Here is a 24118-nt window from a genome sequence, read left to right as displayed (position 1 = left end):
CTTTGACACCACCTCTTTCCTGAATGTACTGTTGTTGCTCTGTACTGAGTTACGGAACTTGTATTTAAGCAGCCAAATTTTTAAATAGCAAATTAGCTTGGATCGCAGCAGCACTGAAAGTGAGATTATGAAGCAATATTAATCTTAAATATGGGAAACTATAGATTTTGGCCAGTGCTTTGCAGTCTTTACTACTCAGTGCTAATGTATAGTTAACACACGTCTGTTTGGTTAACACATGCAGTCAAAGACTTCAACCCCTGCCCAAGAAATCTTGAAGCAAGAAACATGGGAATTGGGTGGATGACCTGTTCTTGCAAGGGCTTCATTCACCCTGCAGGAACAGGTTTGCAGCCTGGGAGTACCTATAGATTCCAGCCTGTCACTGCATCCTCAAGTGCAGTCTGTGTGGCTAGGAGTGTTTATGCTTGTCTTTGGTTTGTTCACCAGCTATGGCTGTTTATGGACTGGGATAGCCTGGCTACAACTGTCCATGCTCTGTTGACCTCCCATCTTGACTACAGCAATATGCTTTGTGTGGGACTGCCCTTGAAGACTGCCTGGAAGTTGCCACTGGTGCAGAATGCAGCTGCTAGTTTAGTGAGGCAGCACAATGTGACTGTCATGAGTCCTGAAAGTGCTAAACTCTGTTTAGCGTGTTAATACCAGCATACACAGCGCTATGTGGCTCAGGCCACTAGCCACCTTGGACCTATAATCAACAGGGGAGACCTAATTTGTTGGTGGCACCCAGTTGATATTTATTGCTGACGGGGCTTTCTAGGTGGTGGTTTCCAATTTGTGAAATCCCTTTACTGAGGAGATTTTTTTTACTGATGTTATGAGGGTTTTGTTCTATTTCTGAGCAGGCCAGCAATACATCTTTGAAGCAGTAGATCAGAGAGATGTTCCATGAGCCATTGTGCTGGTGCATAGGCTTCTGGGGCCATTTGACCAAGCAGCTATGAGAAGGATAGTGCCCAACTCATCAGCCAGACAGCAAAGAGATCCAACAGCAGTGCTTAAGGCAAATCCCACTATTGGTACAATTAAATAGGAGGGGATGTTCTAGGGTTGTCTTCCCCTTAAAGATCTTTTTGGGTGTGCATACCTTTCCCCTATGGTTGGGGTGGGGGTAGAAGGTGCAGGTATGTCTTGGCCACAGGTTGCTCCTGGAAAAGGGTTACCGGTATGTCATGTGAAAGTCTGTTCCAAAACCACCTTGACTTGGATCCCCAGCTTTTCTCCCCTGCCCCAAAATGGCCTCAGCCAGAGGAAGGCGAATGGCAGAAGCATATGGCCACAAACTGAAGTTAGGTGGCTAGGTCCTACAAAGCCTAAATCATCTAGCTGCAAGTGTTTCAGATATAGAGCACAGACGCTGTTTAGTAACGGGGACTCTGCATGCAAAACCCAAAGAGTTAAACATTAGAAGTGTGAATTTAATACTGTACAAGTAGCATTTTTCATTGTCCTTCATGGATGAAACTTGGGCACACACCTTGGTTTAAAATTTAGCATGGCCACCAGGGGCCAAACAGAATTGCTTTGGAGGCTGCATTTGGCCCAAGGGTTGCAAATCTGCCATCTCTGCTCTAAACAAATCCTAGTTTTCTTTGTTTTCCCAAATCTCAACATCTTAATTTCCGCAAATGTTTGCAAGCTACCAACAGTGAAGCTGCTTTGCAGAAGTGTAAAGTGCAGCCTAAACCAAATGTTGGAATATGCTTTCTGCCCATAAACAACTTAATGTAAAAGGTGATCATTTTAATATTAAAACAGTAGCTTGTCTTACTCTCTGCCGAGGTTCGTGATAGTAGCCAGCAACCCCTTGCACACCTTTTTTGAGGGTACATTTTATTCTTGGCATGAAATATGCCTTTTCTGCATTAGTATACTTGTTGTTTTAAGTTCTCAAATCTCTGAAGGGGAGAGAGTGCAGGTTCAGGAAAATGCCTTTGGGTCTGCATTTAATAGTAATTTTGCTTCCATGGCACTGAATTGCCTGGGCAGCTGCTACACCTTACGAAGCCTGTGCTGAAAGCAGGGTCTGTTGTCAACCAGAGGAAGCCTTCATTAGTTACATGCGCTACTGCAGAGCACTGCAGAGAAGATGCTTAGCCTTAGTGTAGGGTTCAAGCAGCTTTCCTTAAAGCAGTCTGCCTCTGTGCCATTGCTCTGAAAATATTAGGGGGAGTGAAGGGATGCAGAACGAGAGAAAAGCAGAGCTCACCCAGGCAAGCTGCAGTTATGGGTGAAGAGGAAAGGGGGCCGCTTTAAGGCCCTATTGGACTTCGCTGTTTTCCAAGCTGTTGCCTTGAGACACTGGGTCAAGCTGCCATATGCTGTTGGCTGGACTGGAGTATGAAAAAGGCCCAGTATGTTGCGAAAAGCTACTCAGTTCATTAACATGTCAAGATTTAACAAGCACTGTGTCAAAACAGGGCAAAACGTAACTGTGCGTGTGGTTTTGTGTTTTTTTTTAATTACTGAAATTAACCGAATATGGCACTAATTTCTACAGCTACTACTACTTCCCTTCTCCCAACCACAAGCCTTGATTTCTGTATTCTTATTAACTTTGTCCTATAAATGACCTTGCAAGGAAAGTGATTCTAGGGGCTAAGTGAAACAATGTCTATTTTCTGAAGCTGTAGGCTAGGTTTTATTAATGTAATGTCTAAGATCTTTGAAGTTGTGGCTTTACCAGGAAAATCACAATCTCCCAAACCTTTATTCATAATGGGTATGACTTCCAGGGGGAACAGAATGCCTGCTGTGCTAATTATTTCAATTATCAGCTAGTACTAAAACACGTAATGGATTTTCTCTGCCTCCACAGGTAAAAGCCATGACATTACGGAAGTTAATTCAGATGTTCTGAACTTGATCTCCCATGCTACACAAGAGAGATTAAGAGGGCTTCTGGAGAAACTAACTGTAATTGCTCAGCATCGTACGATGACCTGTAAGGTAAAGGAAATAATCATTAAGCTTCTTGGTCTCCTAACAGTCTTGTTCCAGTCAGTGGTTTTTTAAAAAAAAATTAAAAAAAGTAATTGTATTGGCATCCTATATCTAAAATCTGCCTTAAAGTATGCTTCATCATGGACACAGGAGGTTCTTGGCTATTAGGTTGTAAGAATAAAATGCAGTCATGGAAATGGCAATAACCAAAAGGAAGCTAGGTAAAGGTAAAGGGACCCCTGACCATTAGGTCCAGTCGTGACCGACTCTGGGGTTGCGGCGCTCATCTCGCTTTATTGGCCGAGGGAGCCGACGTACAGCTTCCGGGTCATGTGGCCAGCAGGACTAAGCCGCTTCTGGCGAACCAGAGCAGCGCACAGAAGCACCGTTTACCTTCCCGCCGGAGCGGTACCTATTTATCTACTTGCACTTTGATGTGCTTTCAAACTGCTAGTTTGGCAGGAGCAGGGACCGAGCAACGGGAGCTCACCCCATTGCAGGGATTCGAACCACCGACCTTCTGATTGGCAAGTCCTAGGCTCTATGGTTTAACCCACAGCGCCACCTGCGTCCCCTAAAAAGCTAACACATACCAATTCCACCTACTGGTTCATTTAGACCAGTATATGTCTGCTTTAACTGGCAGCAGTTCCAGGCTTCTCTCTTAACTAGAGTTTCCAGAGATTCCTCCTAGGACTGTCTACAATCCCAAGCATGCACGCCTGTCACTGGAGGTACAGCATGCTTCCAATTATATGCCCCCCTTCTTCCCTGCCTTTAAGTGTCTTCAGGCATCAGTTTAGTTCAGTGCTGGGCCTGTTTTCTGAGCTTGGAAGCTTGAAACTGGACATAGGCAAAAATGGTGGTTGTTTTTTGTGGCGGGGAGGGTTGGAGCGAATGGCTGGTTTTAATAGCTAGTATAGATAAGCTAACTGAAAATCTGGAAATGCTTTGGAGGAAAGTAGCTCTTAATGGAATTTAAATTTAATAAATAATAAAATAAGCAGATGCAATCTTGGTAAGCAAATGTGCATTGAATTTATTTTAAACTTGTCTATTACGTTAATGCAAGCTGACTTGCTTTTAACATCTAGGTTGGGGGCCAGTGGTCCATGTTGTATTTTAAAACAACCATAAATTCTCTCTCCCTGCCCCCCCCCCGCTTTTTAGGGGAATGACAAGTACACAATAACTAGTGATACAAGGGCCCAGCTTCGGTTTCTTGAGCAGTTGGACCAGATCGAGAAACAGAGGAAGGATGAAGAAGAGAGAGAAATGTTGCTCCGGGCAGCCAAGGTGAGAGAATTGTTATTTGCAGAAGACTTACGGCAGCTAAATATTCCTAGACCTAGCTGCTGCCAGTTTGCTGCAGCTGAAAGAACTATACAAGCACATCCATGTAGGGGATGGGTATTTTACAATAATTGGGTACCTTGAGAAGTTGGACCTCAGAGAAGGGATTCAGGGACTCAGGGACTCTGTGGATCCCAAGGTTTACCAAAAAGGTTCAAACTCTGGCAAAGTTTTTCCGCAACAGTGGACTACTACTCTCCATCTTTCCAATATTTTCTATAATAATAATTTTTATTGTATTGTATTTATGCCCCACCTATCTGGCTGGGTTTCCCCAGCCACTCTGGGTGGCTCCCAACAGAATATTAAAAACACGATCAAACTTCAAACATTAAAAACTTCCCTAAACAGGGCTCCTGAGTCCAAACATGTTGTAAACACTTCTTGCATTTGTGTGTTTTTTGTGTAGTGCCAGTGGGCCCCCTTGACACTTGAAATGCGTAGGAAAGATATCCCATAGGGGAAAAAAAAGATTGATGTTAAAAGCAAATAGGAAAACGTCATACACTTTGGTTATATTACTATTTATCACTATTTCAAAGTTGTTGGTAATAAGCCTATGTCTGGGCTGTATGACTCTAGACCATTTACTGAATGCTGCTCTTGCTAAAAACAGAAGTAAGACAGAGCCAAACACTCAAAAATTAGAACTAGATGGTGGGGAGTTTGTAGCCTATCCTTCTATTATTATTTTTGGTTGCTTCATGTTGAAGACAAAAATGGATGAGCAGCAGCTAGAGGACACTTCTGCTTCCAATTCTTAAACCACTTCAGTCATCTCCCACCAGACTTCTCAGTTTTTGGCAGCTGGTACCTCTTGCCAGAGATTTCCATATTGCATGTCCATGGGTCTGTGCAGAATTCAGTAGCCAAGCATAGAAGTGCAGGAAGTTATCTCTTTATATAGCTTTCAGTTTGTCTAACTTTGGTCTGATGAAGATGTAACTCTAGCCCCCTGCAAACTACTGGGCAGGGGACTATATCTTGGGACAGGTGGATTCTGGCTATGATTTGCAAGGACCCAGCATTAACCTTTGCAAAGGTTGCTGGCAACCTTCCTGGAACCACAGGTCAATGGTGCAACAAATATGAATTTTACCTTTGTACAGTAGGGCAGTTCACACCCACACACCTTTCCCTGTCCTCCGACCAAGCAAGCAGAGTTCAAGGACAGATTCCAGCCAGGCAAAAACTCTCAAGAAGAAGGTATGAAGTAGGGCTTGGTGATCAGCATGGCCTGGGGAAATGGGTGTTTCCTGGACAGAGTTTTGAGGGTCAGATAGAGGACTGGAGAGGCCACCTTTGGACTCCCCAGGCCTGAGGTTCCCCATACATGCCTTAGAATTAACTTAAAGCAGTGTTTCCCAACCTTGGGCCTCCAGCTGTTTTTGGCCTACAACTCCCATCATCCCTAGCTAGCAAGACCAGTGGTCAGGGATGATGGGAATTGTAGTTCAAAAACAGCTGGAGGCCCAAGGTTGGGAAACACTGACTTAAAGGGTACATTCCTATTATCCCACATTACAGATCGCAGGGGATGACTGAGCTTTGTGTGGCCTTCAGCAAGTTGCTTATGCACTGAGCTAGGAGCTTCAAGGTTACACCAATTTGCTAATGGACCTAGAAGTCTTTCCTTCCCCTACCGGATGATCCACTGGTAGCTGCCTGGGACCTATTAAACGTAACCTGTTATAACTCTTGCAAATGACCTATTTTAAAATGGCCCAATATAGGAACTGAAAAAATAGGCTCCTTAAGGAGGTCTTCTGCACACCCATCAAATATGGTGCCGGATCTTTTTATCTCCCTCCTTGCTGCTTTTCTCATTTTCCCAAGTGTCTGTTGCTGACATGAACATCATCACGCCTAGGCTGGACCTGACTGACAATGTTAGCATCATTTTTAGTTCAAGCTTCCTCTGGGCTAGAATGGAGGCAGCAGTCCCTGATGAAGAGAGGGTTTTTTTGTGTGTGTGTTTGTGTGTGTGTGTGTGTGTGAGAGAGAGAGAGAGAGAGAGAGAGAGAGCCAATCTGGCTTGAGGCATTCGTTCCCTGCAGCTAAGATTTCCAATCAGAAGAGAAAATTGTAACTTATTAAATATTTAAAGATAATGTTGTGTTTGGGTGCTAGTAATTTCTATTAAACGTCTTTCTTTTTCTTCCTCTCCCTCCCCCCTTCTTTTCCTTTCCTTTCCTTTTTGATAGAGCCGTACCAATAAAGAAGATCCGGAGCAGCTGCGATTAAAGCAGAAAGCAAAAGAGGTATGACTTTTTCAAATCCCCACGCTTTGCCTTTGTATTCTGAGGGAAGGTTGGCAGCCCTCCTCTCCTGGCAATTAGGTCAGGGTTTATTTTGCTGTTGCATACCATTTGCAGAGGCCTTGGGGAAGGACAGGAACTGCTACAGGCAAGGGCAGCACTTCAAATGAGGTCAATGAATTATGAGCTCTTAACATTTTATTTTCATAGTTTACAAAGAACTATTTCTAGACAGGCCTAAACTATACAGCAGTGTGTTTGGTAGGAATATAATGTGGGATTGGGGGGGGGGGAAGACACTTTGAGATTTAGCATCTGGGACTGTACAATAGGCTACATTTTTCCAGGGTAATTGTTCGTTTTGTAAATCTGATACTGCTTATAATTCTTTGGCTGGGAGGCGGTACTGGGATTTAGTTTTAAATGGAAAACGCCTCTGGCTTTTAATTTTCTGGGCCCAGCAGTTTTCTGTTCTGGAATGGAGCCCTTGTTTCACGCAGTTCATGTTTAGCTGCAGGGGTTTTAGTTTATAGCTTAGACTGGTTAAGCTTTTACTCCCAGAGGCCTCTGCATAGCAACTGCAGAAATCAACAAATAAGTTCATTTATGTCTGCTGCAGCCTCCTCTCAGTAGCTGACTTTTTACATTTCCCAATATCCATTTCCTGACTTTTCTAGCCGGAGAGAAAAAAGCTCCACTAATTGGAGCTTATTTTAATTGAGCCTTAATATTGGATCTCACTGGAGTTGCCCCCAGAGCTACTGGGAACAGAATTAAATGAAAATACCTAAGGTTGAAGACTGTGTGAGTGAGATTTTTTTTTTTTTACTTGACCTACAGATTCTTTTCCCCGCTGAATAAATCAAGCCTGTTCACATTTCTGATTAAGGATCTGACAGCAGACAATAATAAAGACAATTGAGGTGTGAGATGTGTGATACAGAGCTGAAGAAATTGGTTTCTATAGTTACTTGACTGATTCCATGCCATTTTTAAGGATCTCTGTGGTAAATGAGTGGTTGTTGTTTTTCTGAGCAATCTTTTTCTTAACTGTGCCTCTTGAACTATCAAATTTGTTGTTGCTTAACATTGCTACGGTTGGCTTCTAAGTGCCAATAGCAGCAGCAGCAGCAGCAGCAGGTTATTTATGAATGCTTTAAAGGGCCCTCGTTGTTTGGATTAATGTAGGAGGAGAGGCAGTACAAATGGCAATCCCGTGAAATGGTCTCGGCATCTATGCACCAGACTTCAACCAAAGTAAAGGAATGCCCACAGAATGCAAGGAGAGCATAAGTGAGGGAATTTGGACCCTCTGCATCAGAAGGTTTCCTTAGGCGCGTTGAGTGGGATTGACGTTATACATCAAAATATGCATATTACTTACAACTTACCATTGTTACTTGCCTAATGCTACTTCGTCTCTGCCCCTCTAAGTTTTGCTATCAAGAAAGCAGTTCCCTATAAGATACTCTTAATGGATATTTACCTCTAGTTGTGCATTTTACTACCCTAAACCTTGGGAGGAGTGACTTGAGAATGGTGCAGTGCCCAGTTATGGAAACATTTTGACTTCCTTATACATAACGCCATTAGTGTTCAGTAGTGCTTTAGAATGCAAAAGGTGAGCTGCCTGCCCCAAAGAGCTTACAATGCAAAATTCAGTACCGGGGGAGGGAATTGGAATAATAATTAAAGTAATATGCCGTTTTAGTTACGTATACTCATGCCCACACCAGAAGCACATTCAACCGGAGGAGTCACTCTGGTTCTTTTCAGGGTTGTATCTATCAATATTGCATATGCACAACTCCATGGATAACAGTGCTTTGGTACTGTCATGCTGCCTTGCCATCATTTCCCCAGTAGAAATGGAACTTGAGAGGTAACTTTCAAAGTTGATTTTGGGATGGGAATAACTAAAAGGGATTGCTTTCCAAGTTGAAACCATTCCTGATGATTACAAGTTTGACCTGTTGGTCAAAACAGCTCATCTTTGACCTTCTGGTATTTGTTCTCCTTTCCAATACCACCCTTCCTCTGGCTTTATGGTAAGCTTTAGATATTGCTTTCATTCTCAACTCTTACCTGTAGCCAGAGCATAAGATGTGGTGGTGGTGGTTTCAACAATCCTCACACTGAGTAGGTAAAATGTGGTTTAAGATAATGCTGGACAAAATTTCAAGATGCTGCAAGTTATTCTAAGTCATAATCATTCCTCATGGAGGCCACGGAGCAAGAGGCAAGGTGTTAACCTAATATCATGCAGTACCCAGGATGTAGTGCAGGGGTCAGCAAATTTTCCCCCACAGACTTTGTGGGGGGCCGGACTGTCCGCAGGCTGGATTTAGAAGGTGATTAGGCCGGATCCAGCCCCCGGGCCTTAGTTTGCCTACCCATGATATGGTGTTTAAGTGTTGCTGGACCACTTGGGAAAAGTGGCCACAATATGTAAGGGGAAAGTTGCTTGGAAATTTCAGCACTTGCACCTGCCTTCAAAAGATGAAACTTCTCAAATGAGGAGATTAGTTAAAAGGAAGTTGAAGGGGTGGGTCAGGTGGGTCAGACCTCTTCAGGCAGCTTTGAAGTTTCTTTTAAATCACTGCAGTAGTACTACAGACTAGAATGGTGATGAACAAGTGCCAAGAGGATTCAAGCAGGCATAAATGCCAAGGTCAAGGAAGCTATAAATGGGAAGAAGGGTTCCTTAAAAAATAGAAGTCTTATCCAAATGAGGGGGGAAGTTCTCATAAATGAGCATAAACTGAAGCAAGCAAAGTAATTTGAGAAGCTGATGGCTGAATACATTCTTTTTAAAAAATAAACCAGGAACAGGAAAAGCTGCTAAGCCAGTGTTTCCCAAACTTGGGTCTCCAGCTGTTTTTGGATTACAACTCCCATCACCCCTACCTAGCAGGACCAGTGGTCAGGGATGATGGGAACTGTAGTCCAAAAACAGCTGGAGACCCAAGTTTGGGAAACACTGTGCTAGACAGTAAGTTGAACTTTTTGACAACAAAGGTCTAAAAGAGAGCAGGAAGATTGCAGAGTCCATATGTGAATATTATAGGCTGTAAAATGGTGTTTGGTTTTATTGCATTTTTCATCTTGTGTATTTGTTTGGGTTTTTTGTGTGTGTTTGTGTGTGTGTGTGTGTGTGTGTGTTTTTAGAGTGGTTAAGCTAGAAGGGACTTTGGAGATCTAGTCCAACCCCCTGCCTAAAAGCAGGACATACTGCATCCCTGATGGAAGCCTGCCCACTTTTGCTTAAGCACCTCCAGCAAAGGAGAGCCCACCAACTCCCAAGACAGTTTGTTCCACTGTTAGTGGGGAAGCTGTTGCTATTTGGAAGTTTCTCCTAATGCTTATCCAAAATCACCTTCCCTGCAATTTCCACCTATTATTTCTAGCACTGCTCTTCTGGAGCACCAGAGAACAAGTCTGCTCAATCTTCTGTGTGACAGGTCTTCATATAGTTCAGCCATGTACAACACGTCAATTGCGAGGTTGTTTCTGGTCAATCACAGGGCCTTTCTCTGAGCAGCGCATGCGGGGAGATGGAGGGAGGCACGAGGGAGGTGGGGGGAGGTCTGTGTGATGCTGCTGGAAGAGGGGAGGTGGGTTTAGCCTGGCTTTCTCAATGGGGAAGGAGGCGGCTGCCAGAGACAGAGGGAGGAGCTGCTTGGGAAGGCTCCCTTTGATGGGGGCGGGGACAGAAGCAGTGAAGGAGAATCACGGAGCAAGGAAGGAAGCAACTCAGAAAGGAAAGAGTTAGCACACACAGAGAGAAGCTGGCTCCTTAGATCTGTGCAAACTAATATAAAAATATAGTTTGACTTTCCTTACTTGTTTAGTTACTTGTCCATCTAGTAACTATTTGGATCTGTCATAATGATATCCAAATATAGCTACTATATCTGTGAAATAAAGATCCATTTATTTATTTATTTAACTTAAATGACTTTGGAGGGTGGTAGATCACTGCCAGTTTTTGATACTTGTTGATAGATCGCAACCAACTTTAGGTTGGACGTGCCTGATATATTTGAAGGCCACTATCCTGTTTCTCCATTATACTCTCTTCAAGCTAAATATACTCAGTTCTTTGAACAGTTCTTTATGGATGTGGTTTCCAAGCCTTTTGTCCTGGTTGCCTATTGGACACACTACAGGTTTTTTTCCAAAGGCCTCCTTAAACTGTGACACCCAGACTTAACACAGTTCTCTGTTTGGAGTAGGTATACATTTTCCAATAAAACCTTCCATCAGTCCATGAAAGCCACATAGTAGCCTTTGTTCCTATAAACTTTCAGCTGCAGTTGTTCTTTTTGTGGGCTGTTTGCTGTCCCACATGAGAATGCACCAAGTCAGATTTGCACACCATGTAAAACTGCACAGTTCAAAATCGGGATTGAAAGTTCAAGTAGATGAGACAAGAGGACAGTGCATACAAGCCTGAAACTTTCCATGTCTCATTCATGCCATGAGAGATTAGTTTCCCATTGCATCTGACCTGAACTAATGTCACTCGTTTTACATATCAGATGGCATGACAGGTGGTAATAGGTGCAACAGTCATTGGATAGTTTAGTTGCATTTGCATCTCCTGTTGGAAGGGCAACATGGAGAGGAATTCTGCTGGCTAAATTATGAACCTATGAGGGCTAAAGGTTTCAAACCAGCTTCCCTTGAATGTAAAATGGCACTTGAAGGCTGTTTGGGGCCTTCACTGCCCTCTGGAATGTATTATTTCTGTACCTATCAGGTGGATAATGCTTGCTCTGTACCACAGTGAAGTAGATAATGCTTGCTGTTTATTAAAGCACATTAAGTATTCAGAATGCCCTGGTGCATGGGCAAAATAAAACAATAGTTCAAGTGACCATCAACTGTCTAGCATCTGAAGAGTTTAAGTGCGTCAAAAGCAACAAGTCAATGTACTTCTTCCTAAACTAAAATACTTGCCCTTCCTACTTGTACTGAAATATGGTGTGTGTGTGTCTGCAAGTTTTATGAAAGTGGAAAAATCCAATTTCTGTGAGATGGTAAGGAAATCTTTTCTTAAAACTGAACAGGAGAACAGAGCAGTTTCCCCTTCTTAAAAATTGCTTCATGTGATTACAGCTATGCTGCAAATGCCATTTCACCATTGGGAAGGGCTTAAAAAAATGTGCCTCCACTTTATTTGTGCTTCAGGTCAGATTAACTAAAATGGTTATTGTGTCACCTAGAAACTCCTGACTGCTTCAAGACCAGACTTTTAAAAAACCTATATATTATTATTAAAAAGGCCAGCAGCAACAAAGACCATTTTACAATTTCTGCAACGTTTTCATAGCAATTTGATCTTTACACAGGTTTTTTTAAAAATCTTTGTACTTGTAGCAGATGGAAAAATCGAAGAAGGGAAAATGGGCTTGAAATGCTTTCTGGCTGGCTTCTGATCTCAAGACTTGTGCCTTCTGAGCAAATATATAGTAGTGCTGAGAAGTCTATAGAGTACTAGTCTTGAGACTTGGTGGGACATTGCTTCATCTGGTTTAGGGATAAGTAACATATCTATCCTGTGGTTCTCCAGATGTTTTGGATTCCCAGCTCCCATACTCCCTGGCAATTGGCCATGTTGGCCAGGGCTGATGGCAGTTGCAACAACATTGGGAGTGCATGTAGCTATCCCTGCTATAAGCTGCTGTAGCTGAATTCATCCCTCGAGGGATGAATTTAGGGTGTAAAGACACATGGGAGCTGGTTCACATAGCACAACTGTCTGTCTGCAACATGCAGTAAACTTATTTTTGTGAATTGGCCATGGCAGATTTAACAGGTTGGAACTTGATACCTCCTGTGCAATACTTCTCAGTAGAAGTGATTCATATATTTGCATCTTGTCACAGTGCAGAGTTCTCAAGTATCTTGCATGTATGTATTTGTGATCTGGTGCTAAGAGATGTATGCGGTGGCTACCTGCATTGCTCTAGCCATCTCAGCCTATTACAAATAGCAGTCAGAATGAGGTTTAGGTAAATATTCATAAATCAAAACTGCTTCCTGCAAGACGGAGGAAACATAAGCTAAAACAGTATTAATAGATTCTTTCAGAATAAATATTTTTAATAAAGGAAATGGAGAATGGGATGCTTAATATTAAAGAGTTTATTACATACTTTCTTAAATGGTAAATGTTCCACTGAAGTACGTATTTTTTTCCAAAACAAATGTATAGTGACCTATAGAATGATGTCCCTAAATATGCTTCTTGTTGAACCTTTTTATTGCTATACAAATGGGATAACAAGCAAACAAGAACACACTCGGTTCATGAATTTCTAACTGTAGAAGACTGGCCAAGGCTAAGACTAACTGACTCAAGTTGAGCCGTGACTTTCAGGGTACTGCAGACCAACCTACTCATAACTTCCTCTTTTCTTCCTAAATTAGTTGCAGCAATTAGAACTTGCACAAATGCAGCAAATGGAGGCTAACCATGCAGCTCTGGCAGCCATTGGACCAAGAAAAAAGAGGCCACTGGATTCATCCGGACTGGAGGTATGTGCAGTAACCCTTCTTGGTTTAGTATCCTCCAGCTGAACTGTGTTTCTGTTTTGTATATTGTTGGAATTTCACGTGACTTGATATTTATCAGTTTTAGCGGCAATGAAGCAGCCTCTTGGCATCCGGAAAAGTTCTGCATGATTATGAGTTGTGTTCTGAAAAGGAATGGTGTTTTACTACTCCTGTAGTAAAACGTAGCAAGAGGACAAGGGTGGCTAGTGTCTTTTCCATTGGCTGTGGTTGTGCATGTCATGGGCATCATTTGTATGATATCTAAGGCAAGTCTCAAGTCTTTTCCCACCTATCTTGGATGTCTCACAGCATTTCAGAATTCTCATCCTGAATCTCATCTCATCTCTCTCTCTCTCTCTCTCTCTCTCTCTCTCTCTCTCTCTCTCTCTAAGTTCCCGAATAATGAAAGAAAATCCATTTGCTCTTGTTATCCCACCTGCTTCTGCATGATGGTGAATGGAAAGTTCCTGGGTTTCCGTCAGTCGAGAACTCTTCTTCTGCCTAACTATTTTGGTTGCTGTTAAGTCTAGATATAAAACGAATATTTTAAAAAAGCTAGAATGATCATCTGAATACATTTCAATCCCCCCCCCCACACATTATAAAACTAGCCAGCTATTTCAAAGAAATTTAAAAGTTCACTTGAAATACCTATTTGCCTTTGCTAACATGGCGTACTCCCGATGAGGTTGGACTGGAGCACCCATCGCCTGCGAATGGAGGACACCCACACGGGATGTTTAAAACCAATGGCTGTTCTCTAACAATGTTGCCCAGAATTTTAAGGATGTTCAGGGGACAAGTGAGCTCTGGTATGATATTTTGCTTCTCAGGGTAAGAATGGTGGAATAAATTTTTGACTAGCCAACAAAAGTGAATCAGTCCACCAACAGGGATATTATCTTGCCTTTGAGCTTGGGTGTGTGCCTTGAAATTTTAATAAATTAGTGGCTATCTTCTTGCAGCCTGTAGAATGAGCTTTTATCTACCTTAATTACTGCTAAAAGATTTAAAATCATGAGCTTGGTATAACAACTTTCCCAGGTCCCTCCCTTAACCATTCGGCTTTCATTAGGTAAATCATGGTGTTTACTATTAAGTAGGTGAAGGCTACAGCAGAGCAAGGTAGTAATTATTCTTAGCTTTTACTTTTCTATAATTCTAGAGGATAATATAATGGCTGCCCCTTAGACATATTCTTGCTGTCACTGATGCTGTTCCTACCTTATTAAACACTTGTGCTGTAACCCTACATAACACTAGATGAAAATGCCAGTGGCAATAGAGTTATACATCAGAACAATAGCATCCAACATTTTGTGCAACATAAAGGGAAGCACTCATTAAGGCATGCTATGCCTACACTTTGCATCTTTATAAGGGTGTCTATAAAATATGTAGCAAGTCAGTTAATTCATTTGGTTTCTAAGCACCTACGAGTGATGCTCCAAACATAGCAGAGGTGGGGGACCTGTAGATGTTGATGGATTCCAACTCCCACCATCCTGGCCTTTGGTCACATTGGGAAGGACCTATGGGAGCTGGAGTCCAACAACATCTGGAGGCATGAAGGACCCCATCCCTGCACTACAGAAATTAATCCAGGTTGGTCAGAGTGGACTTTCAACAGGGAGAGACAACCAACTGCAGCTCACCTGCAAGTGTAGCTGTGAAGTGGGAACACAATGTTGTGTTAAGACTTAACAGTTTTAGGTGTATGAAGAATATATTTTGGTATTCAACTACAAAAAAAGCAACATGACCCAGGTTGAATATTTGAGTGTGATAGGGCCTGCTTTCTTGAATATAATTTTGCCAAGTAATTTGAGACAGGCCATAACTTTAATATCACTAGGTATGGGAGTGGGAGAATGTGGCCACCAATATTTGCCAGCCCATGCTGCAGAGGCTTAGATTTCTAACCATGAGAGGAAGAGTGGCATGTGTTGTAACATTATTTTACAGTACACAAATCTCTGGGAGCTTTAATCTTTTACATAGATGCTAGGACTTCCTGTGCAAATTCCATTTTAGTTTGTCGGCTATTAGAGTGCTGAAGGGTCCAGCCACTAAGCAGTTTGTTCCAACCAGTGTTGAAGTGCCCTGGTTCTTTGCTGGGGTTTAGAAATGGTGAGGTGTATTGTAAATGGATCTGAAGAGTTATGACTGTAAAGTAGTTTTTAAATCAAATAATCTCTGAGAAATCTTTTTTTTTTATAGAAGCAGAATGCTTGCAGTATACGCATAACAAGGAAAGCAAAACATCCTGATGAGTAAACAGTGTTGTGTTCAGAGATGAAAGGATGGCCTTGAAATGGAAGAATATGGCTTGGGGGCCTGTACACACTAGGAATCACCAAAAGCATATTTTGAGAAAACATGTCTAATTTAAATATGTAGAACTATATCCATCGAGTGCAAAGATACTTATTTTCTAAAGCTGTTAAATGTCAAAGAGCTTAAGCAGTTTGACACACATCTGACCGTTTCCAGTTATTTATCTTTCTATAAGTGTTAAATAAAACTAGTGGCAATGCACCAGACGCATGCATTTTTCATATATATACAGTTATATGGATAGCTAAAGCATCTTTTTTTGGGGGGGGGAGTGAACTAGTTTATGTTGCTCATGCCCCTCCCAGCGTGCCAAGTGTTTTGGGTAGACATCTCCTGGGAAGGTTGCCGTTATTACCTGAGGGCCAGGTCACTTTTTCCAGACTTCTCCTTGGCACTTTCCTGTGAAAGCAGTTAAACTCTGCCCAAGGAAGTCTTCCCATTCATTGCCACATATAGAACATTAGTTGGTGACGTTCCAATCCCAGGGTTCCTATGAGTACCCTCTTCTGTGTTGATGCTGCCATTTTGACTGCATAAGCCTGGACACTCTTCTCCTGAAGATTAGAGGTTTGAAGCAAGATTTACCTTTTGATTTGATTCTTCAAAAATCACATTTGCAGCACTGTGCCTATATGTTCATATCTATGTGAAATAGAGTTGATAGCTATCTCTTCAGTATCAGTGCGTGCACCATACTTGACACTATTGGTGCATTGGCAGTAACAGTTCAAGTCCCCTTAAGCGCTGACTCTCGTGGTTGTGGAATAATGCACAAATTGACTGACTTTCAGCTAATTGTGCAGACAAATGTATATTCTAGAGCAGGGCTGTGGAACTTACTGCTGCCCCATCATCCTTGACCGTAGGGCATGCTGGCTGGGCTGATAGGAATTATAGTCCAACAGCCTCTGGAGGATTGCAGATTCCTTACTCCTGGGTTCAGAAGCTTGTCAGCTTCCTTGACTTGCATGCTGACTGAGTCCCCTCAATTGTAAGTGCTTGGTGCATCTTGGGACTCTCTGTAACTGAGACACAGTCTCATTGGAAGAGACTAGGAAGCAACAAATGTGTTGTATGTCACATCTGTCAGTGGATGGTGGAGTTTCAGTTTCATCTCTGAATTTCGTAGAAGGTTGTCAGTTTGGGCCACACTCACGACGTCAGATGTTTGCCTGTAAATTGGCTAAAATATTCTAGACTGCCATTTATAGGTTTAAGCAGTGCAGCTCACAGGCCCATAGAATGCCATTCCTGTACAGAGATGAACTTAATTATTTTCTTGTGTGAAAGATATCTGCAATTTAAATGACTAATTGTATTGTAGCTCTGGGCTAAACATATTGATAACACAAACGTTGATGACATGTGAAGGGTCAAGAGTTTTATAATTTAGTTGATGATATATTGCCTAAAATGATGTGGCAAAGAGCCAGAATATTTCAGTTTAATAATCGTCTATTAAGTTAACATGACACATTTTGTACAGTATTTGTTACCTCCAGGTACAGATTAAGGATCTGATGCAGCCACAGATAGTGACATGTAAGCATGAATCTTGGGTATAATCATGAGTAAACTGACACTACATTTGCAGTAATTTGTCTCAATATGTAAAACACTCTGTTGGTTACATTTGAAAGGACTTGTAGAAATGTCACAATGTAAGTTGGGGGAGGAAAGCTACACAACAGAATATTAATACCTAGTCTCTTGCAGATCTTTGACAGTTTAGTGAAGTTCTAGCATGAGTGAAGATAATTGGATCATAAACATACACATTTATTCCTAAATTGTTCAAGTGAAAACATGTCTGTCATGCCATGAGGTGTCCTAAGAGTTCTCATTCTCCTTTTTAAAAATCAAAAGTGCTGTATAGTATTTTCATTTACTTATTTTACTGTCAGAGGGCTGTCTTGGAGACTTTTTCATCCCAGTAAGAAATAGAAGGTCAACTGCAGTTCTTTCTAAGTGTTGCTTTTCAACATGGCACATTGATGGAGCACCTCACAGTGGTGCTGTGGGCACTTGACCTGTAGAAGAAGAAGAAAAAAAAGCAGAATTCTCTGGTTTGAAGCATGTTTTCCACTTTACAATCTCTTGGCAACTGAAGTTTGTTTCGTTTTCAGAATTCTGGTTTCATTGTGAAACCCTAATCTTGCATTGGCTAATAAAAACCTTAAAGGAAGTTGTCTTAAATGAGATTTCTACTGGTTTTATTTTATATTTTTAAAAAAGCCAGTGTAGGTTTAAAACTTTTTCAAAAAACAAAATGCAGCACAGCATAAGGTTGCCATATTTCAAAAAGTTAAAAATCCGGACACAAAAGCTGTTGAGCTTTTTTTGTATTGTTTCATTTGGCCAAAGTTTGCTGCGTAGATTTCTCATGAGAATATTCTGCAATTGACTTGATGGGGAGAGTGAAAGAAATTCCACTGTTTGGCTAACTCAAGCTTATCTGCCCAACGGTAAATGAGAAACAAGGGTGGATCTCTTACCTGGCATGACTTCATTACATGTATGTATTGTACATGCATAAGAAAACATTATATAAATGCTTTTGGAACAAATTGCAGAACCTTTAAATTTAATGCTCATTCTTCTGATCGTCTCTTGAGAATGGATACTATATAATTGTATTTTTGCCCCTTGAGTATTTCTTGGACCAGTGATGATTAGCTTAGTCCATCAACCATGTAACATTATTGCTAATGTCTGTTAACTTTGTATTTGTCATGCTAACTATTAAAAGAATGCAGCAAATTGTTGGCTGGATTCGAGGAAGGATGGTGTCTGTGATACGACTCATCAGCTTTCATATACAGCAGCAGGAAAAACGAAAACCTTGCTACAGCTTCACATTCTCACAATGTGGAAAAGCACACTTTTATTTATTAAATTTGTATCCTGCCCAAAGGAGGCCAGAGCAACAAACATCAGAATGTTAAACAATACAATTTAAAGTGAAATGAAAACATACTTTAAACAATCTAAAAACATTTTAAAGCAATTAAAGCATCTAAAAAACATAACATGCATACCAGCTTAAACCAGAGACCAATCTGGTTTTGTATATTATTTTTTTGTGGGGGAGCCCTAGATAGGATTTTGCATGACAGTTCTTTTATTTTGGCACATAATGAAAGGCTTGGATAAGTCTCACAGATTTTATGCCAATCTTCCATTTAGAGTTCAGTTTGCACATCTGTTTCCAAATTCTACATGTAAGCTAAAAGCTATATGGGCTATTGTGTGCATTTGATTAAGTTATCATATTTATCTACTTCATAAAAATATTTCTAGACTGCCCCTCATATAAAATATTGGGGGTGTATGCAACAACATTTAGAAGTACAATAAAACATAATATAAAAGAAAGACAATACAAAATAATCATAAAAATGACGTGCTCACCCTGACAAAGTTTAAACAACTCCACACCCAGTGTGGGAGAAGCTCAAATCTGTTGCCTTGGGAAAGTTCCCTGAGAGAGACTCAAGTGTTGCTTGGTTAAATAGATGTTGGAGGAAAACTTCACTTAACCTTAACCAACACTCATGGCCAGTAAAAAAAGAGGCGATGGTACTCTGTTCCATCACAAAAAAGGCACTGCTTATATTTGTGCTTTGTGAGACAACACGTGAATGATGCAAATTCAGTACTTTGAACAGAAGAGAATACATGGGGAAGATATGTAAATTACTGGGCAACCTTGTCTCCAGTGGTATGAGTAGTCTACTTATTGGGCCTGTGAAAGAGGCTAAAATGAAGGCAACACAAGAAGCAGGACAAATATAATAACCAAGGTTATATGGTCAGTAAAAACTTGAGATGACAGGGAGAGAGTCAAGTTAAATTATGCTGGGACTGGTTTACGGCATGTATGTACATGTTCAGACACTCTCCTCAGATTTACAACAGAGTGACTTATTTTAATCCCTAAGTAATTGCAGCCAGCACCTTCAAACATGGAAGCAGTGGAAGAGGTTTCGGAGCAAAGGGTGTAACATATGCTTCAGAAATTATGCCGTGTATTGAGTAACTGCGAAGAACTAGGGCAGGCAGCCTTTCTCCATTATTTTAATCTACAGAGAAAATCAAAAGAGTGTTATTTGCATGGTTTAGGGTTGGCACCGGGGGGGAGAGCAGGGCTCTTATGCTTTGAACAGCTGTGTGGCAGGCAGAAATTGAACAGGTGAAGTCCTTTCTAGTATAGAAATACAATTATTGTTTTGTCAGAAACATTGCTTGCTTGCTTGCACTTGGCTCCTAATTTATGTTTGTCACCTTCACCCCACGCAAGGGAGGATGTAAATTTGCATATGATTAGAAGCATACACAAATATGTGTGCTCTTTTGTGAATATGGCAAAACCCATAATCCACATGCGTTGTACTGGTTTAAGAAAATCAAAAACAACCTCCTCATGCTTACCCTCAGGTTGAAAAGATTCCCCATCCTTGCAGTACACACTATCCCACAAGGAAGCCCCACTGAACTCAAACCTCTGAGTAAACCTTACATGAGCTCAAGCTATGACTGTTCTCAAGGGTGGAGAGATGGATCCAGATACGGAGATTGCTCATGGGGAATTTTGAGGTTTTTGTCCTTTCAAAGGGCTACATGAGAATGAACAGGTTTGTGTGTGAATGCTCAGTTTTAAGCCCTCTAAGCTGGTCTCTGTTTAGAAAGTAAATACTTTCCCCTCCCTAAAGTTATTTGACTTCTGAAGGACATGGCTATCGGATTGCTGAGGAATCCCCTGAGGCTTGTTTCATTTGTAATAATGCCTTGAGCTTTCTGCTGCATCCTGTTGGAGTGACCTCCTCTTCAACCCTGTAGTGGCAGCTGTGCTACAAAGCTAGCCACCCCCCTTGCTTCCCCTCCCCATAAGGGGTTGTCTTACTTTGAACTGTGACCCTTTTGTGTCTTACCAAGACAAGAGGGACCTCTCTCTTCCTGTACATGGCCACGATATTTCTCCCATGCCTATTTTGTTCCAAGCCATTGAACAAATGGAAAGCTTCAAAACGATGGCATTCTTATTTCAGTTTTCAGCTGGTGTTGTCTTGTATCATGTTAGTGGGAGAGAAAGCAGGTATCAACTTAAGTCTGTTTGCTGATGTCAAAGTAGTAGCAGTAGCACTTCCTACGGATATACTTCATGCCAATCGCCAAGCGTTTAAATGTGTTGGCTTGTATTGTTTCCCTACTTTCTAAACGAGTCTAAAATTCTTTTGTTCTATATCCTTAAGGTGGTTTGGATTAAATAAAAAAACCATTTCTGTCCCACTTAAAGCAGCTAATGTTAATAATAACAATATTTTGTATGCTGCCCATCTGACAGGGTTGCCCCAGCCACTCTGGGTGGCTTCCAGCAATAATGAAACCATATACTAAGGTCAGAATCATAGAATCATAGAGTTGGAAGAGACCACAAGGGCCATCGAGTCCAACCCCCTGCCAAGCAGGAAACACCATCAGAGCACTCCTGACATATGGTTGTCAAGCCTCTGCTTAAAGACCTCCAAAGAAGGAGACTCCACCACACTCCTTGGCAGCAAATTCCACTGTCGAACAGCTCTTACTGTCAGGAAGTTCTTCCTAATGTTTAGGTGGAATCTTCTTTCTTGTAGTTTGGATCCATTGCTCCGTGTCCGCTTCTCTGGAGCAGCAGAAAACAACCTTTCTCCCTCCTCTATGTGACATCCTTTTATATATTTGAACATGGCTATCATATCACCCCTTAACCTCCTCTTCTCCAGGCTAAACATGCCCAGCTCCCTTAGCCGTTCCTCATAAGGCATCGTTTCCAGGCCTTTGACCATTTAGCTTGCCCTCCTCTGGACACGTTCCAGTTTGTCAGTGTCCTTCTTGAACTGTGGTGCCCAGAACTGGTGAGGTCTGACCAGAGCAGAATACAGTGGCACTATTACTTCCCTTGATCTAGATGCTATACTCCTATTGATGCAGCCCAGAATTGCATTGGCTTTTTTAGCTGCCGCGTCACACTGTTGGCTCATGTCAAGTTTGTGGTCAACCAAGACTCCTAGATCCTTTTCACATGTACTGCTCTCAAGCCAGGTGTCACCCATCTTGTATTTGTGCCTCTCATTTTTTTTGCCCAAGTGCAATACTTTACATTTCTCCCTGTTAAAATTCATCTTGTTTGTTTTGGCCCAGTTCTCTAATCTGTCAAGGTCATTTTGAAGTGTGATCCTGTCCTCTGGGGTGTTAGCCACCCCTCCCAGTTTGGTGTCATCTGCAAATTTGATCAGGATGCCCTTGAGTCCATCATCCAAGTCGTTGATAAAGATGTTGAATAAGACCGGGCCCAAGACAGAACCCTGTGGCACCCCACAGTTATATGGTCAGTTTTAAAAGCAGTGTGAGATAGCTTGACATGAAGCCTAAGAAGGTGTTTGCTGTTCTCCTAAAAGTGAAAGAGTTTCTGGCTACCCCATGACCCCTAGGAAAGTTCCACATGCTACCATGGAGGAGCAGCACATGGGCTGTCACACTTTAAACATCTGGGTATTGATAATGGGACCTCTCCAATAGATCTTAAGGCTGGGGTGGAGTTTTTTGAGGTCTCCTTTCAGATATTCAGGACGAGGCCATTTAAGAGCTTTATCCTATTTTTTCCTGAAGACTCTGAACACAGTTCTTTGAGAAACGGGTCTCAGCATACTGAATTGCATGTGTTTCCTGCAAAGACAGCTGTGCCCCGTCGAGCAATCACTTGCATGGGAGACCTCTAAAGTTAGGGCAAATAATAAGGGGTGAAGCTCATGCAGTATAAGATCCTATTGGAGTTGCACTTACGTTGTACAGTGAGTTTTATTTATTTTTAATGACTACTCACCTTTTCTCTCCTTTCTCCTGTTCTAGGGCTTAAACAGATCACCCAGCCTTGCAAAACCAAATCTTCATCCACGAATAACACGCATCTGCCTCAGGGACTTGATATTCTGTATGGAACAAGAAAAAGAGCTGAAGCACTCTCTAGCCTTGTACCGAGCTCTTCTGAAGTAACGGCTAGGCAGTTTGTGTTTGGGCTTGCCGGCATTTGTTGCCAAAGAACACCTGTTTGCACTATCTTGAAACCTTGGTTTACAGTGATCACCTGTTTCCTTTTCCTTTTTTCTTAAACGAAGGGAACCACCTAGAACAGTCTACTGGGTGGTTACTAGAAACATGTATGCTGCCTGAATGCACTGGAGACAGAAGGCTTCAGGAGCCTGCAAAGTTCAGTATAAGCGACACTTGTGTCAGTATTTCAATCTGCAATATTATCCCATGAATATTGTGCCTTGTAATGCTGCAGTTGGGGAAGGGTGGTATGACGAATGTATTTAATCACAAACCAGCAGACAAGCAGCTTGCTAGCGTGTTGCCTACAGGATTCAACCTCGCTAGCTGTCCTAGTTTTTAGAGTTTGCTATAGCTAGCTGGAAGAGAAACCACTTGGGAGCAAGCCAAAGAAGTGCCAAAGTGAGATCTGCAATCTATTGCCTCCAAAGAAAGGGGGACTTCCCAGTGGCATGGCTTGTGCTGCCAGTACTACTGGACAGATGAAGCAAGCTGGAACTGTAAGAGTTCGGGCGAGCAGCTTTTGGAAATGTAGTTGCCGAAATCTAAAAGGCAAATCTAGTGGAACACTTAACACAGGCCGATTGCCCTTTCCATTCCATTTCCAGCATAACAATGACTTTGGATGCGTTTGGTTTTGCATCTGTGCAGACTTTAAAGCAGGGAACTATCTTGGAAGCTCTTGCAGTGTGGAACACTGCTTTATGTAAAGTATAGAATATAATTATTTGATCTCCTGCTTCCTACATTATGGGAATCAAAGAGCAGATGTACAGTTATCAGGGATTTGATCTTAAACTGGAAGTTTGGATGCGATTCCGAAATCCGATTAATAGGGAGAAAAATTCTGCTGTGGCATTTCGTGGGAGAGCACAAAACTCTGCAAGGAGCTGAAGTGATAGTTCTGGTGGACTTTAAAGAGAGCCTGCCGGTTTGCCTGCTGTGAATCACTCCAGAAGAAGTTGGTTGTGGAGAGCCATATGAAGACACCTTTTGCACTTTTCTACAAATTCTGCACTACCCTGTGCACATAATGTATAACATTGGGTGTATACTGGGATGGGTAAGAGATAGCAGCTGAATGTCTTTACCATTAAAGTCTTTATTTTCAAAGGCTTTCAAAGCTTTTGGGTATGCCACCTTACAAATTGGGGAAACCGTCTAACTTAAGACACCAGGACTACTGCAGAATGTTGAGAGGCTCTAATCTAGTTAGTTTCTCTGTTAGAAAAACTGAACTAAGTTAGTTAAACCTACATAGTGAATTATTTGTGTGTGTAAAATGTCAGCAAGATACTGGTGGGATAAGGCAGACAGAAGAAGAAAGATAATTGTATAATAAAATGCATAGCTTTACTATTTATGTAAAGTACAGCATTTCCCTGGTTGTGTATTCAGTCTTGCTGACAGATGTTTAAAATTATTTTAAATACTGCATTAAAATAACTATTTTATTAAAAATGTTAACGAGTATTTACTCCATCAAACATCAGAGATGGCATTATTGCATCCAGCACTGTTGTCATGAAGAGCTAGCTGTCAGCACATCAAAG

At 41.7% G+C, this 24118-nt stretch overlaps 1 protein-coding gene across 1 annotated transcript in view; it reads left to right on the top strand.

Annotated features, from left to right (window-relative positions):
* TAF4B (TATA-box binding protein associated factor 4b) overlaps positions 1 to 23401 on the top strand; it is a 47536-nt gene extending 24135 nt beyond the window's left edge. Inside the window, exons 11-15 of the mRNA XM_081873681.1 lie at positions 2843 to 2973; positions 4138 to 4263; positions 6525 to 6581; positions 13014 to 13121; positions 22365 to 23401. Coding sequence (XP_081729807.1) covers positions 2843 to 2973; positions 4138 to 4263; positions 6525 to 6581; positions 13014 to 13121; positions 22365 to 22508 — 566 coding nt within the window. The 3' untranslated portion in view covers positions 22509 to 23401. The remainder of the gene's footprint in view (positions 1 to 2842; positions 2974 to 4137; positions 4264 to 6524; positions 6582 to 13013; positions 13122 to 22364) is intronic.
* The last annotated feature ends 717 nt before the right edge of the window (positions 23402 to 24118 follow it).

This window comes from Podarcis erhardii (assembly GCF_964252035.2).
Source record: "Podarcis erhardii genome assembly, chromosome: 8".
In the NCBI taxonomy this organism is placed as follows: Eukaryota; Metazoa; Chordata; class Lepidosauria; order Squamata; family Lacertidae; genus Podarcis; species Podarcis erhardii.
Note: the sequence above shows the minus strand (reverse complement) of the source record. Positions and strands in the feature narration are given on the sequence as shown.